Raw genomic sequence first — 21,874 nt, forward strand, 5'->3', positions numbered from 1 at the left:
ATAGCATGAAGACCCACTATGACCTGAAAACTTCCAGGAAGGAATATCAGGTGGGAGACCGGGTCTATCTATACAACTTCCAAAGGAACCAGGCCAAGCAGCGCAAATTTTTGCCTACATGGAAAGGACCCTTTGAGATCATAGACAAAATCTCCCCTGTGGCCTACAAAATCCACATCCCCAAAGGTCCTTTGGCAGCGGGGGAAGACAAGTGGGTCCACATAAACCAGTTGAAATGTTGCCATCCCAGGCACACTCTGCAACAACTGGAGGAATCCTCTGGAATCCTAGCGGGTACTGTCTCAGACTAATTCAGTTCCAATCATAAAACATACCACATCTAGTCTCTAAATATTGTGATTTGCATGAAACTGTCTCTTAGTTATACTGTTTTTTTTATCAAAATAAGAATGTAATGTTTCGTCATGATGAAATGCATATGCTGCTCCACTATCTCAACAGTGGTGGAAAAACGTCTATGAGTAGGTATTGCCGCTCTTCCTTTGTCGTCCTAGGAGAAAGAAAACCTGAAGACGGGCCAAGGAGGACGATCCGGAGACCGGGAACGAAGATCCAATGGGCCCAGTGGACCGCCCAATATTCCCATCAGGACCGGCGAGGAGGACCGATCGATCAGTACCGGATGGAGAAGAAGATGCTGAACTGTGCCATCTACAGAGTAGGAAGAAGATTATGCGGACAGACCGGTGCGTGGGTCAAAACCCTTGGGCACGCGACTCCCCATCGACTCAAATTCAAAGTGCAGTCGCGTGGGGGGGCTTGTTGGGTGTCCTGACCCACGTTTAAGCTATCATGCCACAACATTTGGTGCTGTGGGCTTAGAAAATTCAAGATGGCGGAAAACCCACATGTGCGCCGAAATCCAGGAAAGCTGCGCAGTTTGTGCGCACACCAAAATGGTTGCCTCACTTGCCACCCACCAGTGCGAGAATGAAAGGCCGGGTTGCCATGAGGGAAATGGGTTGCCAAAGGAAAAACAGTAGCGCCGGTTAGCTTCAAAGCGCTTTAAAACCACCATTGGACTACCCGCACAGTAGTCTGAAACCATTGGGAATGGCAATGCTGATTGCCAAATGCAACCTAGAATTGTGGGGAATTCATTTCTTAAATCCCAAAAATGGGTGCAGTACCAGTACTCACCACTATCCAAAAGCCGGCGTTTTAAAACCACCCTGTGTTTCTCTGAAGGCAGGCTCAAAATGCCTATTTTCAAACATTGCAACATGTGCAAAATATTCACTGAACACCAGCAGACATTTGGCGGAATGGAGTTTTGTGTGCTTACAAAATCTGGGAAATGAAGAGCCCAAAACAATGCTTATAACAAAACTGCTATGGAGTCAGCAGTTTAAGTTGCACTGGATTTAAAGACACTAAAATCGAAAATGTTTAGATTAAATGAGTGACCTATGTTTGGTGTCACATGCCTTTGTAACTGTTGAAATGTCATAGTTTTGCACTTAGAATCAGCATTCTAGCTGCATGTGTAAAATTGCAAGTTAATTTAAAAAGCAACAAAAAAACATGACAGTTAGCTGAAAGTCTGTCTTAAGGAACTTAATTTTGCTTGACAGCTACCCCCATCAGGAGTGAAACTTGAGTCACAACTGTGTTCCCAGGCCTATCTGCCTTTTGCTGGCCACACTAAGGATATGCCATCTATCTGATAATTGAATTACCTGTGCTCTACAGGAGCTCTGAACAAAGCCTGTCTTGACTCAGGCAAAGGTTTTATTACAGCGGTCGTAAAATGTAGCTTCCTCTTGGCAGAAGCTGGGAGGGGCACTGCCTGTGAGAGCAAGCTGGCTTGGCAGAACTGGATAAACCAGTATTTCCACCATGTGACCTGGGAAACCACACCCCTTTGTAGCCAGAATATTGTTTAGAAAAAGATGAATAACTCATGGTGCGGACATGTGAAAATTTTATAAATGATACCATAATTCTTGTGATTTTTCTGCCCACAGTTTAAGAGGTTTTTAGAACCGGTGGTATGTTCAGGGGGGTGTTAGTGGAAAAAAGTGGATATTACTCTAAATGTATGCATGTTAAAAATCTGAAACTTCATCAGTTAATGTCCATACTCCCTGCGCACATGTATGTAAAGTTGGGTCAATGTCAGAAATTGAAAAATCAGTTAAAAAGTCAATTATCTGCCATTTCTGAATGCAAGCTCTTAGAAACAGCAGATTTGGACAGAGACATGGCTAAATTCAGCCACACCATGTATATGTAATTTCAAACAACTGTGTAACTCTGAAATATGTATTTTGATCATATATAGATTTGGGTGCACAGATGACAGGAGAGGTTTTTCAAGAGATCATAAATGGATGACATCACTCTGACTCACAGTTCCTTCCCCAATCAAGTGAGGAATGAAAGCTGGACCAATGACAAGTGAGAGGGGCAAGTTTAGTTATGACCAACACACACACCCACTTGCAGAACATATAAATGGACCACTGAAACTTAGGTAGAGACCTTCAATTCCATCTGCCGCTGGAAGCTCTGCCGGAAAAATCCATACTTACCTCCATCAAACTTCAAAGAGCCAACACTTAGACTCCAAGATAAACAGAGACTTCAGAACCTTAACCAAAAAGATCACTGCCAGCAAGAGTATTTGTCAGCAGGCCTAAAAATCTTTTTGCAACTGAACTCTTCAGACAGCCGGCTGACGCCGTCTGAATTTTGCCAAGAACTTTTGCAAGAACCCGGTGACAGAAATATCCAAAGAGAAGGCAGGACCCGACCCAGAGAACCGGTGCCTAGCAGAGACCAGGCCATTGTATCCAGAGTGCTGACCCCGATGCTGTGAGCAGTTCCAGAGACCAGACGCTGTGCCCAGAGACCGTCCGAAGTCCAGACCTGTTGACCAGATCGTGACAAAGCCGCCTTCCTGTTTAAAATCTCTTGTGAGTACCGCCAAACTGTACCAAACCAAAGCTCTTAGTTTAAATTCATCTAATTCAATCTATTTAACCTAAGTAGAACTGCCTGATAGCTCCAAATCTGTCACCTGTCATTCTAGCTGCAAAATCTGTCACTTGTCATTTTGAGCTTTTAAAATTTCAAATCTGAAAAACGACCTTCACAAAATTGCTCATATCTCCGCGACCGTTTGTCTTAGAGACTTGCAGTAACTTTCATTCCTACCCCCTATAGTTTTACCGCAATCACGGAACACGCATCCGCGAATTTTACCGCGATTTGCAAATTTCTCCACGTGTAAAAACAGCTGCTGCTTGCCTTCCATTTGCCAGAAATTCGTTTAACCTGCTAATCATTCCTGAATCATTGCAAGAGTGAGCCTGAGCTAATATTAACTAGATACCACTCACCCTGAACCTCTAGAGGGAATCAAAAGCATTTTAGCATACTTTTCACTGAATTGCCAGCACATATCAAAGCATTTTGCCTGTGTTTTCAAACTTCTGTAGTCTAAGCTTGCTGGGGTGAACTGAATCACATTTGATTGCATTTCTGAGAACTGTGTGTTTTCCTTCCATTTCCTTGCATTGCATAAAGAGGGGGGAGTGAATAGCCAGAGAAAAGTGATTACATTGTTTGGTTGAAGTCATATTGAGTATTTTCTGTACTGCATTCATTGAATATTGCACCCACCTGAGCTTACATAAAGCATTCTGTACCACCTTCTTCTTTTGTTCCTATTCACCTGTGTGCTACCTTATCCATTTCATGTCAACTCCTTATTGATTATAGAGAAGCGTGTTAGTGCCAGATTCTCCGTTGTTAATATTTATCATATCAGATTAAGTGTGATATTCAATTATTAATTTATTATAAAGTGTGATATATCTATCTATTGTTTAAATTATCAAATAAACCTTTTAACTTGCAAAACAGAACTACTTCTTGGCTCAGTGGGGTCAGGGGGATTCCAAGAGAGGGGTGTTATATAGGGGTAGTCATCCAGAACGCATGAACTGGACATAAAGATATATCAATAAGGGTTTTCATTCAGTATTCTGGACTAGGCATTGACTTAGCTGTAGTGCGGGATTGAACCCTCTTACAATTACCAACAACACTAAGACCAAGTCCCAAATCATTGAGCTTCAACCTGGGCTACCTAGACCCTAATGATGCCCCTGCCCATGATATCAACAACCTACTACTTAACACTGGTTTCTCACAACAGGTCACCTCACCTATTCATTCTAAAGGTAGGATTCTCTACTGGATAGCTAACCTAAACTGCGACATTATCATCAATTCCAATCAACCTTGCGCCTGGACAGACCACCACCTAATTACATTCAGCATCCCATCTAGACTCATCCACACTAATACAGATATTGCACCTGCCACCACTACTATAAATAAGCGCAACATAACCTGTGCTAAACTACTTCCACTCATCCTCCCTGCTCTCAATGATCTTCCATCCTCTTGCTCTGATCCTACAGTCTTGGTAGACACGTACAATCAGACAATGTTGAAAGCCCTCGATATCATTGCATCTGCCAAACTCAGAAAACCCAAACCCCGGGCTCACCTCAACTCGTGGTTCACACCACAGCTGAGAACTCTCCGCAAGGAAAAAAGGACCCTCGAGGCATGCTGGAAAAGCAATCCAACGGAAGCTAACAAAGCGTGTACTGCCTTAGCTACTCTAAACTACAAAGAAGCCATACTCCTAGCCAAAAAAGAGACGTACAACAAACGTATTGAAACAGCCCAATCTAATACTAATGAGCTATTCAGAATTTGAAAGGAGCTGGAATCCCCTGCCACTCCACCTGACACCTGTCCCAAAGACAGCACCTGGTGCGCGAACATCCAAAAGGCCCTCCTTGGAAAAATAGACACCCTCCAAACCAAAATCAATGACAAAAAAATTATCCTACAGGACAGCTTGTACCACAAAACACTCCAGGTTATCACTAACGCCAACACCGTACCTGTGAAACCATTCAGCTTCGCTCCCCTGTCCATCATCGAAGTTGAACATATGATCAATAGCCGTAAACCTTCCAATTGTCAGGTTGACTCATGCCCTGCCCCCATCATTAAAGAGGCCTCGCATAACCTAGCGCCCTTTATCACCACACTTATAAACTCCTCATTCAGCTTGGAGATTGTCCCGGATAACCTCAAGGATGCCTGGGTTATTCCTCTCCTCAAAAAACCCACTTTGGATGCTAATATACCCACCAATTACCGACCGATCACCACGGGCCCCGTTCCTCTTAAAAACTCTGGATCATGCTGCTTACCTACAGATCCAAGATTACTTGGAAACTAATAAACTTCTGGGACTGAGGCAATCTGGCTTACGTCCTCGACATGGAACAGAAACCGCTCTACTAGATCTCAAGACCCAAATTGAAGACCTAAAAGACAAGGGTAAACTGGCTCTCCTACTCCTACTAGACCTTTCTGCAGTGTTTGATTTAGTAAATCACCAAATCCTATGTCGCCACCTCAAAACTGCAGCCCACTTCTCGGACAAAGCCACAGCCTGGATTACTTTGTTTCTTGCTAACAGGTCCATGAGGGCTTTCTCCCCCACCACCGCTGATCCCTCACCAGTCACTTGTGGAGTCCCCCAAGGATCATGCGTGTCCCCACCACTCTACAATGTGTTTACAAAACCCCTTTTCGATATTTTGGATTATCTGGGTGTCACCTATACTAATTACGCCGATGACACCCAAATACTTATCACTGTCACAGGTGACCACAGAGCCGACTCGTTAGCCATCAACGCCATTTACCAAGTCATTCAGGCCTGGATGGCCCAGCACGGACTGTGCTTGAATGATGAAAAGACTGAGCTTCTCGTCTTTGGTTCCCACCAAAGACTCAGCAAACTAGATGCATCGTTTAAATCTTTCACCATTGACGGTAACACCATTAAAGTGGCTAAAGATACTAAAACACTTGGAATCTACATTGACTCCACTCTCTCATTAGCTAGGCAAACTAATGCAGTATCATCGGCTGCCTCATACACGTGCAAGCTTATCACAGCCTGCCGTCCTTTCCTATCTCCAGCCAACTGCACCACACTAGCCAGGACTTTGGTTATTTCCAAAATTGATTATTGTAATGCCCTATACCAGGGCACTAACCAATGCAACATCAAAAAACTACAAATCATCCAAAACAACGCCATCAGAGCGGCTCTCAATTTACCCAGGAACCTCCATATTACTGACACCAGACAGAGTCTTCGCTGGCATTCAGTCTCCCAAAGAATCTCTCTCAAAGCACTTCCGCTCACACACAAAAGCCTCGCTAACCAAGCCCCTAGCTACCTAGCCAGTAGATTTACACCACACACTTCCACAAGACCACTCAGAGGTGCTCAAACCAACTGCCTTGCTATCCCACGCTTCAACCTCCAGAGATCTGGTGGCCGTAGTTCCCGATCCTAGCCTCAAGACTATGGAACTCACTACCCAATTCGCTTAGAGCTGAACCTACCTTCCTGGCCTTCAAGCGTAAAGTCAAAACTTGGTTGTCTACCCAAGACCTACCATGATTGTTTTCCTGGCCTTGAGTCACAACGCTTGCTAACAACCTTCTGCTATTTCCCCTACTGTAATTTGTACATATTCTGTATTTATCTTCTTACCTTGTTCAATCTGTACAACTTGTATATTATCTCTTGATGCAATGTCTATGGGCCTCATTACACGGATGGCGGTAAGGATTTACCGGTACCGGTAAAATACCGGTAAATCCTTACCGCCTTACTACGAGGTCCCTTTGCGGGTTGGGGGATTTAACGCCTGCTTTTTGCAGGCGTTAAAAACCAACCCGCAAAGGGACCCAGGGAGCTAATTACGGTACCGCAATTTGCGGTACCGTAATTAGCGCCTTCCCCATTCCCATTGAGCCCTATGGGGCAAAAATGGGAATGGGGAAGGGCAATGGCGGAAGGGGGAATTACCGCCCCGGCAACCTTGGAATGGGGCGGTAATTCCTCTTTCCGCCAAGGCGGTGCCGGTATTTTACCGGCATGAACCATGGCGCTAATAGCGCCATGGTTCTCCGCCATCCGTGTAATGAGGCCCTATATATACCGTATGTCGTGCATAATTTGTATTTTCTTGTATATTCTCCCCTTATCTAATCCCATGACTGTACACACTTCATTGTTTTGTTTTTATGCTTGTAACTAAGAGATGCGCCCGGATGCCATGTGGCCTGGTGCGCCATACAAATAAAATAAATACAAATACAAATACGCACCATAGAGTGGAGGGTTGCGAGGGACGTGGTCTTCGCTAGGCTTGACGACTGTAAGACCCAATCCGTTGGCCTCCAGAAACATCTCACCCACACCCTGCAGCTGTTCTAAATAACAGCTGTCCGGCTGTTCCTCAGTACAAAACTGCCTGGACGCATCGATCCAACCTGGTGTCCCTGCACTGGCTTTCTATGGAAAAAGAATGTATTTCCTTAGGCCTCATGTAAACTCGTCAAAAGGCATCTTCCCAAGAGAACTCGACGTTCCTCTACTGCCCAAAAATCTGTCGTCGAATTCCTTCAGCAAAAAGCAACTGGGAAAACGCGCCATAGGTTCTGGAAGTTGAACCTTTGGAACTCCCTCTCACCTGACTCCCAGAAACTCACCCTCTGGACTTTTAGGAAAAAACTCAAGACATTCCAGTGCTGAAAATGGAAAACGTTTATTGGGGTACCATGACTTCTTAGGAGGGGCGGGGCTTTGGGAAGGAGGGGTCAAGGCCAGTGATCGTGGCCCCGGGCAGGTTGTGCAACACAGTATATCTATATAGATCTCAATCCTGGCGATTTGCGTAAAAGCAAAGAGTTTTATGGGAACAACGTTTTAAATGTTAAACATGTCTTATAGTGATTCATCGAGAAAACCTTTTAAGCGAATAAAGGCCTCTTCTGTTTTGATTGCTCACAATAATCACCCTAATAAAATGCAGGACCTATGCCAGTCTGAAGCTGGAAAACTGTATGTGAGGCTTGGGCAGTTTCTGTGGGCTGGCTACAGTAAGTACTGCGTGTTCTGAACGCTCGTTGAGGAATGGGATGGGAAGCTGGAGCAGGCTGCTTTCAGAAGACTCGGCACGAACGCTGAGTCTTCTGAAAGTGGTCTGCTCGAGGAGGCACAGGATCTGCGAGACCGGAGCGCCGCTCCGTCTTGTTCTGGCCCATTTCCTGCACCGAGACATTCCTTTTCAAGCATGCGCTTCCCCCTGTCTGACTCTACTCCTGTGCTTAGGGGGTTCTCCTCCTACTCTGCACCGGCTGTAACCTTTCTGGACAGATTAAAACCCTGACCTCGCTGTGCTTGGCTTCTTGCCACCCCCGCAGCCTGTAAATTGGCTCCGGCTATGCCATGGTATTGCTTGTGCCTTGGATGTATGCCCTTCGTCTACTGCACTTCCTTGCCCCTGCACAGTGGTGGAGATGGACATTATTTACTGTGGTACCCCACTAGCAATGGTGCGAGGGGGCAATTGCTGTCACCCGCCCCCCACCCCATAACATTTGACACTCTCTGAAGATTAACCATGAACACCTGAGAAATAATCCAAGAGAGTAGCGTTGCGAATAAGCTTGCTGGCAAAGTATAAAAGGCGCACACCTTTTAAACCTAAAATGCTGGAGCTGAATATTTCGCATCATCCTAGCAAGCAGTTTCAGGGGTCAGCTGGTCAGATGTTCATAGATCTCCCCACTGCTCGAAATGACCTGGCCTTGAATCCTAAAACAGTCTTAACACACAAAAACAATTGAATGGTGCAAATGGAATTTGCGAGATCCGGGCGACAATTGTGCACAAGAATCTAGCCCAATGCCAGCATTGTTCTTGCCCACCCTCCCCTCTCTCACCTTCATGCACTTATATCCTTGCATGAATGTACCAAGATCTGTGAATGATCCGTTCAATGTTCAGTCTCAACTGCATCTCAGCCCTCATCTTTGAGGGGCCAAGAAGCTCCTTCTTTTGCAGTTGTCGCTATACAATCAACAAGAAATAAATACATCTGTATATACTCAGTGAGTGACCTAGCGGCTCAGGCTGGACTGCCCCTTTTGGGGTGGGGCCAAGCATGATTTGCATATGATCTTCCCCCTTCTGTAACGGCATGACAGGCTGAAGAACGATGGTCTGGAGGCATTGCCCAGAGCAATGCCAGAGGTTAGGATTCATTCTAAACATTCCAGCCATCATCTCTTGTGTTTTGATATTGTAAAGGTTTGTACAGCACCCATTTGGGACTTCCACAGACATGGCGCTTGTCGGTAAGGCACTTTTCTCTTTCAATAAGCAATTTCAAATACAACCAATCTGGTAGACCATGTCATTTCCAATCCCTAGACCAAGGGTCTCCAACCTGTGCCTCTGCCAGTGCTTTGCACTATAACTTCTATGCACCCTCACCATGGTCTATACTGGCTAGGGCTTATGGCACTTGTAGTCCAGAACATCTGGATAGCCAAAGGTTGCTGCACCCTGCCCCTAGACAGAAATTAGAAAAATAACATAGCACTCTCATCACATGTTGCTTAACAATGAGGTTGGAGAGTTGTCCTCTCTGGACAACAACTCAATTTGATTATAAACACCTGCATTGCATACACAGTGTAACGTGCTATATATGCATTCTCAGTCTCTTTTGCTTTTTTTTTTTTACATATGCCTTAAATCGTCATTCCTCAACAGGACAAATGTACAAATATCTGACAGAGTACATTTTGTGAATGAGTTTGCACGAAAATACTGAAAAAAGTCAACATACCAGAAATATTCCTATCTGATCCCATCACATGCAGAATGAGTAGTGGTCACCTTATTGCCCTCTAGATGTTTTGGTGGTAGACTCTTTGGAGACATCCCTCCAAGGACACATGGTCTTCTCATGGTCATGGAGTCGCAAAACCCTCTGAGAATTTTGATTAAGTGGCGCAGGGGGTGTAGGAGTGTCTGCAACCCGCCTGTATCTAGGCCTGGAGGATAGCTCAGAGGCAACATGCTTGTCTTGGAAGCAAGACAATGCAGAGCAACACAGGTTGCAATCCCAGGCACTTAGAAACTGGTTTTCTGGTATTAGGTGGGTTATAAATAAAATAATATGATATTATCTGGAATATTAAGAGAACATTCTGATGATTACAGACCATTAACTTTCATCAGTGTCTGCTGTGACGGTCATAAGGTTTCAGTCCCAGGTCTGTAGGGCAATGGCTTAACATTGTCACATGTCAACACTTACATGCTCCGTCATTTGCAATTTCAGTTCTTCCCAGCGGCAACATCAAGGCCAGGTTTCTCATGGCGCCTTCGATGCCGAGGAGCACGTCCGTGGCTATGAGCTGCCTCTCCCGGATGCTCATCTGCTGGGTGTTCTGCCATGCAGGCTTGCGTACTAGCTGCACCGAAGCATTGATCAGTCTCTGAAAAATAAAGCCCACATGTTACTCCATGCCCGTGGCCTGGCTGCGCAGCAGTGCTGCATGTCAGAGCGTAACTCTCAGCAGTACACAACACCACGCCACTCGTCGTGGCGATCCAATGTGTCCATAGGCCGCAGTATGCTAACAAAGTTTCACCTTGGCGTGGACAACCAAACGTGTAATGCCTACCCAACAGCTGCTTAGCTGGAGGCGACTGAAGCTCAGGTGCAACTTTTCTGGTGACTTGTGGAGGTGTCGGAGGAGCTGCTCCTCTGTGTTAACCAAGATAGATCTGGGATGGGTGTCAGGGACAGTCACCGCCTCAGGCACGGTGACCAGTGACTGGACGACTGTGTGGGTTGCCGCCCAAGTGTTTGATACAGCTCAGCCTAGCCAATAGGGTTTGCCACGCACGGCTCGTCCCAACCTCCTGCCGCACACTCAGCAATGTCTATCCTGGTCATGTCCTCATGTCGGGTCCCCAACCCTTGCACTTGCTCTTGATAACCAATGTCCTGTGGCTCATTAAAGTATTAGGGCCAAGGACGAGCATGCATAGACTTGCATAATAGCCTGGCACTTCAGGGGTTAATTGTAGCATGTAGGCAGGATAGCGGAGTTATGTGCAAGTTGGTTCTCGTGCGTAGCTGAAGGCTGCAGCTAATAGCAGGAGACTTCGGCGTGGTCACAATGGGGTGAGCATAAGACAGTAGTTCTTTGGTTGTGGGAGGGGTTCATGGGGGCCAGCACATAAATGGCATAGGCAGGCTAATTAAATAGTCCCCGGGTATGTGTGTGCACTAACCGAGGCAAGTCCACTCACATTGAGCTAGGTCTAATCATTTGCCATCAACTTCCCTCACTTTTGTCACATGCACCTGCATTGGGACTCATTGCAAGTTTGGCGCTATTATTGTATTGTACTGTAGAAGTCATTTATATAGCGTCTTTTCCCATTTGAATGGACTCAAAGCACTTTGTGGTAGGAATGCACTTGTGGAACGAAGTCCAGGTATGGGAAAGTTCTAAGAGGAGGCTTAAGAGGCGTGTGGGCATTTGGCCAAGATTAGGACTGGCTGGTCTCAAGTAACCCACCCAAGCGGTCAGGCTCGTGGGCGGGTGCTGAGGGAGGCCACGACAGAGCACTAGTGCTGGAGACTCGATATGTCCTAGTAACACCGCTGGGCAGCGTGACTAGTAGTAACCCGCTTCTTCACATAAGAGCAGGTGATTTGTAAGCATTCTGGTAACTAAAATAACTATTTGACAGACCGGTAAAACATCTAGTGTTCTTAAATATCCGATGTTTTGTAATGCCACAAAATCCAAAATGCGTCTTTCCTTTTCTCTGCCACACACTTGTGGTCGTTACCAGCCAATAAGTCACGAAAGACCAAAGTGCCAAAGAGAACAAAAGCAGAAAGAACCTGAATCGAGAAAAATTGTCCCTTTTAGGTCAGAGGTGATGGCCACAAAGGGCTAAGAACAATGGCAACAGTGCTGCTGGGGCTGCGGGAAAGCCCAGCCCAGCCCATCCCAGCCCAGCCCATCCCAGCGTTTGGCCGGACCCCCGAATCCCTTGGCAAAGAAGACTGACATCGGCCCGGATGGGGACCAATGAAATAAAACCCCTGGAATAATAGCCCAGACTGAAAAGGAAGCGGTAAAAAGAACTAATGTTAAAGTAAACCGTGACAATGGCATTTCTACAAAAAAAGATAAAACGAAGTAAATGTATTGCTTTACACGTCTTTCTCAACAAAAAAAAAAAAAGGAACTCACTGTGCAGATATAATTTGCTGTAAGAATGTGTTTTGGTGTTTGGGGTTTCCTGAAGCTCAGCTCACACCCCTTCTGTTTCACTCCCTCATTTCCATTCATGATGGCATTCCTACAATATGGCGGCTGGCGGAACCCTTCACATCTCCATTTACCATTACAGAACTCCTCTGCCCTTCATTTCCTGCTCCAACTCATATTGCGCTTGCCCAGAAGTGTTTTTCATTTTGTTTTGATCTATTTTATGTTTTTTAAAGAAATGTTACAGGTGCGTTAGCAAGCCCAAGAGAGATAAACTAAAGATTGACAAGACTGGCAAATGTAATTAATAATTAATTTTAAATTAAAATAAATAGTGTGACCTACCTCAGAAAGGGGTACGAGACAGTTAGAGAGAAGGAAGGCCACAACAATTGACAATGGATGCATTTGACCTCTTTGGAAATTAGCTCAAAACACTTGTGGTAACGTGCCTCCATTTGGCATCACACATACAAATAAAAATTGACTTGTCTGTTGCATACGGGACGTGGTGGATGGGAGAATGTACCCAGTCATCCTTTATAAACTAGGGAAACAGAAACACACAGCTCCGACAAAACAGCTCCTGAGGGAAATGACAATGAAATGTAAGATGGCGGCTGATGTTTCATAAGCTCTCTTCCCTAGACCATGTGGCAGAGGTGAGAATTAGCAGGTGTTTGGGAATGTGAAAGAGCCAGGGAACACTAAACCAATTGGACTGGTTTGAACAGATCCTGGGACTATCCACCAGTGGGTTGATAGGTAAGAGCAGGCGAAGAGATACAGCAGGCGGGGAGGGGGGTCTTTAGACACCTGAAATCGGTGACACATAGGCAGTCGCTACTAAACACTGGAGGAGAGATTGACTAGTGAGTGCTGTGAGCTGGAGGCCTGATCGCATCCAGATGGCAGAGTGCACCAGACAACCCATGTTGTTGGCAGGGGCGAGGCCCTCCTGATATCATAAAGAAGAAAGGCGTGGCATGAGAAGGTTCAGAAGTAAACACAAGTTTGAAGTTTGTGAAAAAGTTTGAGACCGAACGAGAGGAAATATGACGAAAAGGCCAACTGGAGGACCATCGAGGTACGAATACTTGAGTTGGGCCTGATGCTGCATGATGGGTGATAAAATCAAAGCATCCAGCATTCCATAAGGATTGTGAGAGAAGGAAAGCTCAGGCATGCCCTCTGGGAATTGTAGTCATTGTAAGAGCAGGAGATCTCTGAGACTGCATTGTGGGACACATCCTCACAGCCAGTGCTTTAAGTGGCACTACAAATCGAGCCGGGGCCCATCGAGGGGGCGTGGCCTAACAACGGGGTCTTGATGGGCCGTTAGGCCACGCCCCCTTGACGAGCCGGCTCAATGGGCTACTGGCACCCCTGCCAGGCAGCCTTTTTGATCTCTGCATTTATTTTGTATAGACTTGCCTGGCAGGTGACAACGCCTCGCCTATTCAGCCTTAATGGTGGTGCTGCCCCTCGCCAGCTGGGGAGGGGCAGCGTCACCATTAAGGCTGAAAGGGTGAGGCCACTGGAAGCAGAGGCCTTTTTCCTAAAGACTGAAACTCCCGCGAATCCGCGGGAGCTTCAGTATTTAGAAAGCAAGGCCTCTGCTTCCAGTGGCCTCACGTTTCTCCATAATGGTGGTGCCGTCCCACATGCATCCCTTGATTAAAGGGATGCCTCGCAGGTGCGGCGCCACCATTATAGCTGAAAGGCATTTTTTTCTGAAGCCTGAAGCTCTCGCACACGAGCGAGAGCTTCAGGCTGTAGAAAAAAATGCCTTTTCGTGTAGTGGCCGGGGCTGCCCAGGGAGATTAGTGGGCCCTGGCAGGGCCCCGCCTCAAAACGAAATTTCGGAGCCTGCCGGGGCCCAGCCCCGGCAGGCCCCGGCCCACTTAAAGCCCTGCTCACAGCGGAAAAAGCCTCTAATAAAGACTGAGAGATGGAAAGCTCAGACACTGAATTATGGGAATTGTAGTCAAACTACCAAAGTGTCTATTAAAGACCGTGGGAAAATGAGACCTCTGACATTGCACTGTGGGAACGATTGTCATATCACCAAAGCATCTAATAAAAACTGAGTAACAGCTCAGACACTGACTTCTGGGAGTTGTAGTCAAAGTATCAAAGTGTCTAAAAAACTGAGAGAGACCAATTTCCATGCTAGATATACCTCCCAAAGTCTTCTTAAAATGCCTGTTAACTACGCTTTTGGACTGGGCCACTTCTCGGAACTTACTAAGTCCTGCCAAAGCAGGTTTTAGGAGATGGTTTCCAACACTTGGCTACTGTCTGCTTCTAAACACACTGATTAATAAGTGCTGTGCAAATAGCGGGGGTGGGGTGGTCTTGGGGTGGGGGGGTGGAGTTATATGTGGCTTTATCCTGAGACATAAGCTATGGGAAACATTTGATGCACTAAAGGTTACCGGGATCCTGAACCTACTACATGTGTGTTATAAGGACAGTTATGCGTCTGTGCGGCCCTCGTGCTCTGGAAGGCTGCCAGGAGTCTTTCTAACAAACAAAGGGGTACCGCAGGGCTGTGCTTTACCTCCCTTGCTATTTATTTTGTTTCTATGTGACTTTAACAGGGGGGAGTGGGATCCAAGGTCAATCCACCTGCACTCTTTTTAATAATGAATTGCAATGACACCTCTTTTCCGTACAGTTTATATGTATGTGCATCCAGAGTTCTTTTAATGGGGGCCGTTGCTCCTCATAGTGTGTCATTTTATATGACTGTGTAGTTTTATTGAATTCCTGTGTTTGTTGTTGTGGTTTTAATTGTTAATGGGGAAATCCAGATCTAATGAAGAACATATAAGAAAGATCTTTTCTTTTGAAGAAAGTATCATCTTAAAAACACCTAATAAAAGTGTTGTCAAGTAAAATAATAACAGTTTATGTGGACTTATTGTTCAGTTCTACACACCCCATCTAGGGGAAGGAGGAATCAAAGAAAGTTTGAATGATACAGCTAATAATGTAATGACGTTAGAGTGAATGCGCCAGAGCTTATAGGCATTAGCAGTGAACTATGACCTCGAGAGACAGGTCAGCGAGCACACCATTTTAATTTTTATTCTTGACCTATTTGCACTCGTGTAAAGGCTGAATCCCTCCCCCCCCCAAACACCTCCAAATCTGAGTCCTAAGTACCTAAGAAGGAAATGGTACCCAAAGGAAATGCACATAATGACATGGATGGCTTTCACCATATTAAATCTAAAGAATTAAAAAATCATTAAAAGAGAGTGCATAAACGTGTATGCAAGGCTGGTGTCAGACGAAGCAAAGTGGAGTGCAAGCAATGGGCAATGGTTAAGACTCAATAATGTGTTCATCAACGCAGAACAAAAGCCGGAAAAAGAAGCAAGGGCCCAGGCCAACAAGTCCACATTTAAGAGGACATTTGCCCATGACCACATTAATGACCAGGCTGATACATAGGCCCCTATCACAAATAGCCTAATAACCAACTAAGGCAGGAAGAGTTGAGGTTAAGAGCACAAGAAAACAGAGTTGATGCTTTGTTATAAGTTATAATGGGCCTCATTACAAGTGTGGCGGTCCGGAAAACAAAGATGCTGGCACCCTTGTTTCCGTGGCGCCACACTACGTGTATGCCTGCCGGGGCTGCTGCGCACGACAGGTCTGACCGATTCTTCACGGAAGTGCTGGGACCTTAACAACAGTGCCGGCACGTCCGTCTCCCCACTCCCATAGAGTCCTATGGGACTCAATGGGAATGGGGAATTACAAAATCCAGCGCCTGACTTCCAAAGCCGCCGGGACTTGTAATGTCCCGGTGGAACCGGGAAGTTAGGCTCCGGTGTTCCAGGGTTTAGCGACAACCCGCCGGTCGCACCAGTGGGTTACCGCCAACCTCGTAATGAGGCCCAATGTCTTGCATGGACAGTAGTCCAACTGCAAGTTCCATGCATAGATTGAATGTTATAGGAGGTAGGATAGGACCTTGAGGGACTCAGCAGCTCACAACATTCGGAGCAATTCCATTTGGACGTACTATTGTTTGTTTGTGAGGAATTAAGTCAAACATCTGTCTACTTTTTGCTGAACTGTATCCTGTTCACCACATCTCTCTGCAGTTTATTTAGGGGTTGGGGGAAGACACCTATAGATCTTTTCTTTCCCCATAGCCATTTTTCCTAAGCATCCAACCCTCACCCCCTATTAAGTCTCTACCTCCCTTTTTATCGAATTTTACAGGAGTGAAATGTCTTAAGTCAAAATGCAGAAAGGTGATCTGATGACCTGAACTTACTGCACTCAGTGTGGTAGAAGCAGATCTGAGAAATCAAAGATCATGCAGAATCATGACACAGTCATTAGGCACTTACCTGTAGAGTACTCTTGCTCTTGTTTATTTGGTCATTAAATGAACCACATATTGGTTCGGCAGATGCTATAATCTCCCGGAGAGCGCATTGAAGCGGCTGAAAAAGAAAAGGCAAAACCATTGAAATAGTTTCTGGATGTGGCGGCGCATCAGAATCAGCCTGGAGCGCACGGTTCCAAAGGCATCATTCACACCACCACTCCCTCCCCCAAACACCTTTCTGGTGATATTATTGGCAGTTGGAATTTTAATACATACACTGCACAAATATAACACAACTGTAGGTCCATTATGCGTACTGCCAAAACAAAGAGGCGATGGCTGGAAGGTTTAGAATGAATCTTAAGCTCTGGCATTTCTCTGGGCAACGCTCCATGCGTACTGGGCACTGACCAATTAATTACATGTCTCTGAAAAATCCAGTCCTGGAAATAACAAAGCACTGTGCAGCAAAAGACCTGCACCACTCCTAACTTGCATATGTATTGACATCAGAAGTGCGATCACAGAAAAGGACATTACAAGAAGTGTGTTCCACTTTTGAAACTCAATGGTATCATGGGAACTGATCTTGTGAGAAGTTGCAATGAGTAAGCCAAGAAAGAAAGAACTAGTGCATTGTATGCATGCTCCCTATTATCCTGTATGGAGCACATCTAAAGTCCAGTAAACCACCAGTGAGGCTTTTTTTTTTTTAGCTCAAGCTGCGAAGTGAATCACTTCCAGGCATTTCCATATTTTGGCAGATAAGACGCAGAGCCTCATTACGGGGCTGGCGGTAGTCGTGCCTGTGATACAGACACGGATGCCGCTGGTATTTTATTTTTTCTGGCGCCCAGAAATGGGCAATTACTGGGTCATTACGGCCATGTGCAACCGACATGCTGTGCTCGTGGGCACCGCTCTGGCCGCCAGGTCAGACCTGGCAGGCAGCAATGCACCTGCAAGCATATCTTGTAGTTTGCTGTTCCGGGAACTAGGGTACCAGCAAGCTCACCGGTACCGTAGTTCCCAGACTGGCAAACTTGTAATGAGGCCCAGTGAGATGAAATGATTTACCCAGGCTCACACACGAGGATTAAGTGCATTTGGTCCTAGGCTGCCATGTATGAACTTGACCATATATCTTCCCAGCTTTAGTTCATATACATATTTGTTAAGTTTTGGGCCTCATGAGCTTAAAAAATACTTTCTTTTATAGCAGTGGCTTGAAAAGTACACAAAAGCCATAGTAAATGAACCCGACAATATATACATTGTTATAGAAACATGTACAGTAAAAAAGAGTATGGATTTACCACCATTTTCTCCAGCTTCATTGTAGAATTATAGTAGCATCATGCAAGGTAACGTGAGCCCATTTCTGCCCAAATTATGTCCTTGCTCTGGAGGAGCCTTGTTCTTAAAATTGGGAAAACTAATTTGTCCTTTTTCGATTCACATTTACAGATTTGAAATCAAATACTTGGTTTGGAAACTTGTAAACTTTGTTGCTTGGAAAGAATATTTGAGTTCAGAGGTAGAAAAAAGGCCCTGTTCAGGTGAATGCATCCGAATTGAGACGTGCAAAGTTTTGCAGCACAGATGAGAACTGATACTAGGAACATTTGAAGAAGATATAACATCTCTTCTGAACACTAACGTTAAACCTGGAACTCAAATAATCTTACTCAGTGATTTTAACTTGGGCCTCAATGACCCTAAAGATTCCAAACGCTATCGCTGAAGCTGGCCTTGCCATCAGGAACACTGGACCCACTCAATTTAAAGGTTGCACCTTAGATTGGGTCACAGATACCAACTGCACCTCATGCATCACTGCCGCTGAACCTTGCGTATGGACAGATCACCACCTGATCTTGTTCACTATCCATGACATCCCCCAAACCAATTTAACTAAGCCTATGGCCCCACCAGCCCTGACCAGATGCAAAAAGAATATAACAATCACCAACCTCTTACTGTTGATCCATCCCATCACCAACCCTATCCACCTTCCCACCGATCCAACAGAACTGGTTGACCTGTATAATAACACTATCATCACAGCTATAGATATCATCGCTCCTATGAAACTGAGCAAAGAAAAACCTCTTGCTCTTCTCAATTCGTCTTTTACCCGTAGCCTAAAAGCCCTGGGCAAAGAAAAAAGACAGACAGAAACTAGTTGGAAAAAGAACCCGTCGACTCAGAATAAAAATCTCCTCACCTCCCTTACTGACAGATACAAAAAATAAATTTTACAGACAAAAAAAACTTTTAATGAAAGAATCAAAAAAGCCAATTCAAGTACCAGGGAAATCTTCTCTATACTCGTAGAATTAGAATCCCCAATTGCTCCTATCGACTCATGTACCAAAAAAAAAGAATCTGGTGCACAAACATTTAAAATGCCCTATGCAAAAAAATCGCCATGCTCCAAGACAAAATATTAGCCAAAAAAACTACCCTTCACAAGATCGCGCTTGCAACTCAAAAAGCCATCCTGCAAGAACTTGCAAACAACCAATCTAAACCACACAACCAATTCAAATTCAGGGCAATATCATCAATTGAGGCTGAAATTATCATTACTTCACTCAAACCTTGCCGGTGTCTTGGGGATACTTGTCCAGCACCCATCATTAAAGAAGCTGCAAAGGACCTAGCTCCTTTCGTCACCACCTTCATTAACTCCTCTTTCAAATCTTGCTCTGTTCCGACCAACTTCAAAGATGCCTGGGTACCATCCCTCCAAAAAAAACAACCTGGACCCTACTGTCCCGACCAACTACAGGCCAATTACGACAGTACCGTTTCTCCTTAAAATCTTAGTCAGAGCTGCCTATCTACAGATTCAATCCTACCTGGAGATCCCTATTAGGCACTAGACAATCTGGTTTCAGGCCAATACATGGTACTGAGATGGCCCTTCTCGATCTCAAGAACCAATTGGATGATCGGAAAGACAAAGGAGAAATCTCCATTCTCCTACTCCTAGACTTGTCTGCTGCATTTGATTTGGTTGACCATAAAGTGCTATGCAGTCACATGAAATGGGCCGCCCACTTCTCTAAAGAGGCTACTACATGGATAAACTCTTTCTCAGACAACAGAACTATAAGAGTCTTTTCGCACTCTTCAGCAGCGGACCCAGTACCGATCACATGTGGCGTACCACAGCGGTCATGTGTCTCCCACTCTTTGTATAATATATTTACAAAGCCACTCTTTGATATACTGGACAATCTGGGCGTCTCATACACTAATTATGCAGACAACACCCAGATCCACATCTCTATCCAGGGTGACTATGATAAAGACACAAGCCTCATAAACAAAATTTACCAAATCATACAAACTTGGATGGCCACCCATGGTCTTTATCTTAATGATGAAAAGAACAACTCCTAATCATTGGGTCCACTAATCACTATTGACGGTATTAAGATCAAAGTTGCTAAGGAAATAAAAATCTTAGGTTTTTACTTAGACTTTGCTCTCAACCAAAACAAGCAAGTAAATGCCACAGCCTCTGCAACTAGTTACACATGCAAATTGATCTATGCATGTAAACCATTCTTGACCACTGAAAGCTGCACCACGATTGCACGGGCACTAATCCTATCCAAAATGGATTACTGCAATGCACTTTACTTAGGCACCAGTAAACACAATACTAACAAACTCCAAACCCTCCAAAACAATGCCCTAAGAATGGCCCTAGGCATTCCCAAAGGTCAGCATATTTCCAACCAAAGACGATCCACCAATTGGTTAGCCATTAAAGACAGAATTAAGCTCAAAACACTAAAACTAACATACAAATTCCTCAACAACAAAGCACCTATATACCTGACAGAGAGATTTACTAAATACACATCCAAACGTCCTATTAGAAAGGCACAGTCCAATAGTATTGGACTCCCTAAATGTAATCTTTAAAAAAAAGGAGGATCCAGCTATCCAGTCTTGGCAGCACAACTTTGAAACTCAATACTGGACACCTTAAGAGCTTCACCCTCCCTCCGTTCCTTCAAGACCCACGCTAAGCAATAGCTACACTCCAGTGACCTCTGACGCCCTCACCCATGACCTGTATAAATGTATATTACTGTACCCTCAATCCAGTGACCTTTGACATCCTAATCTATGACTTGTATAAATGTATAACTGTACTTACTGTGTACATTCACTTATTACTGTAAATTATCCCTGTATATTGTTTTATCTTGTATCTCTCTTGTTCCTTTGTAACTGTAACCGAAATTCTTGTTGCAAGCGCCCAGATGCCTGACTGCCCGGTGCGCTCTATAAATATAATAAACAACAACAACATCTAAACACCGGTAGCTGTCATGGAAAAGGCTGGATGGCACATACAAGCATGCCCTTGAAATCTGGAAGAAGTGACTCGCAGTTGGAATCACTCCCGTCTCACAAATCAGATGTTCTGTCGACAACTAAATACCCAATGAATTTGGGATATAGAATATCCCACTACCATACGAGAAAAGGAAGGATGGACCCTACACCAATACATACACTCACCAACAATCTACATCGGCACACAGGGATAAGCAAGATTGTCCTTAGCTGGTTCAAATTGTACCTTGCTAATCACCACCAGTCTGTACAAATGGATTCCCCAGACCACCAACTCTACCCATCACCTGTCGAGTCCCGCAAATATCCATCCTCACCCCGTGATCCATCCTCTCCCCTGTGATCTTCAATCTTTACATGGAATTGCTAAGCACCTCCTCGCTCTAGACAACAGCCCCATCGAGCAATACGCAGATGACACGCAGCTCTACCTCAAGATATCCTCCACTGAAGACATACACAGGCTCAAGGCTAGCCCCACATTGATTCAGTCATGGATGTCTAGTGTTTTTCTGAAGTTCAACCACTCTATGACCAAATTCCTATTGCTTACCAGCAACACTGAAGATCCAGACATCCAGACCTGGCTATCTGCTGTGCACCGTGAGGGTGTATCATCCCAGGTGGCTACCTGCACCAAGTCCCTTGGATTCGACATCAACAGACACCTCTCCTTCTACCAGCACATAGCACGGAAGACACAATCGGCTTGGTACCAACTTTCTCTCCTGTGGAAAATTAGGCCCCTCATCTCAGAAATCAGCTTCAGATCTTCTGTCCAAGCCTTGGTCCTCTCCCACCTGTATGGTGGCAATGCCCTTTTGGAAGGCCTACCGGTGACTACTCAGGCCCCCATGAGATGTGTCCTGCATGCTGCAGCATGACTCATCAAAGGACTCTTCG

At 45.1% G+C, this 21,874-nt stretch overlaps 1 protein-coding gene across 6 annotated transcripts in view; it reads right to left on the reverse strand.

Annotated features, from left to right (window-relative positions):
• The window catches only part of ADGRE5 (adhesion G protein-coupled receptor E5), a 532,637-nt gene that overhangs the window by 103,735 nt on the left and 407,028 nt on the right, over nucleotides 1-21,874 (reverse strand). For all 6 annotated transcript variants that reach the window (XM_069603969.1, XM_069603966.1, XM_069603968.1 and 3 more), the window contains 2 exons: nucleotides 16,608-16,703; nucleotides 10,254-10,434 (listed from right to left, as the gene is read on the reverse strand). In XM_069603969.1, coding sequence (XP_069460070.1) covers nucleotides 10,254-10,434; nucleotides 16,608-16,703 — 277 coding nt within the window. The remainder of the gene's footprint in view (nucleotides 1-10,253; nucleotides 10,435-16,607; nucleotides 16,704-21,874) is intronic.

Source organism: Ambystoma mexicanum, chromosome 3q, assembly GCF_040938575.1.
Source record: "Ambystoma mexicanum isolate Mex_15411 chromosome 3q, UKY_AmexF1_1, whole genome shotgun sequence".
Classification (NCBI taxonomy): domain Eukaryota; kingdom Metazoa; phylum Chordata; class Amphibia; order Caudata; family Ambystomatidae; genus Ambystoma; species Ambystoma mexicanum.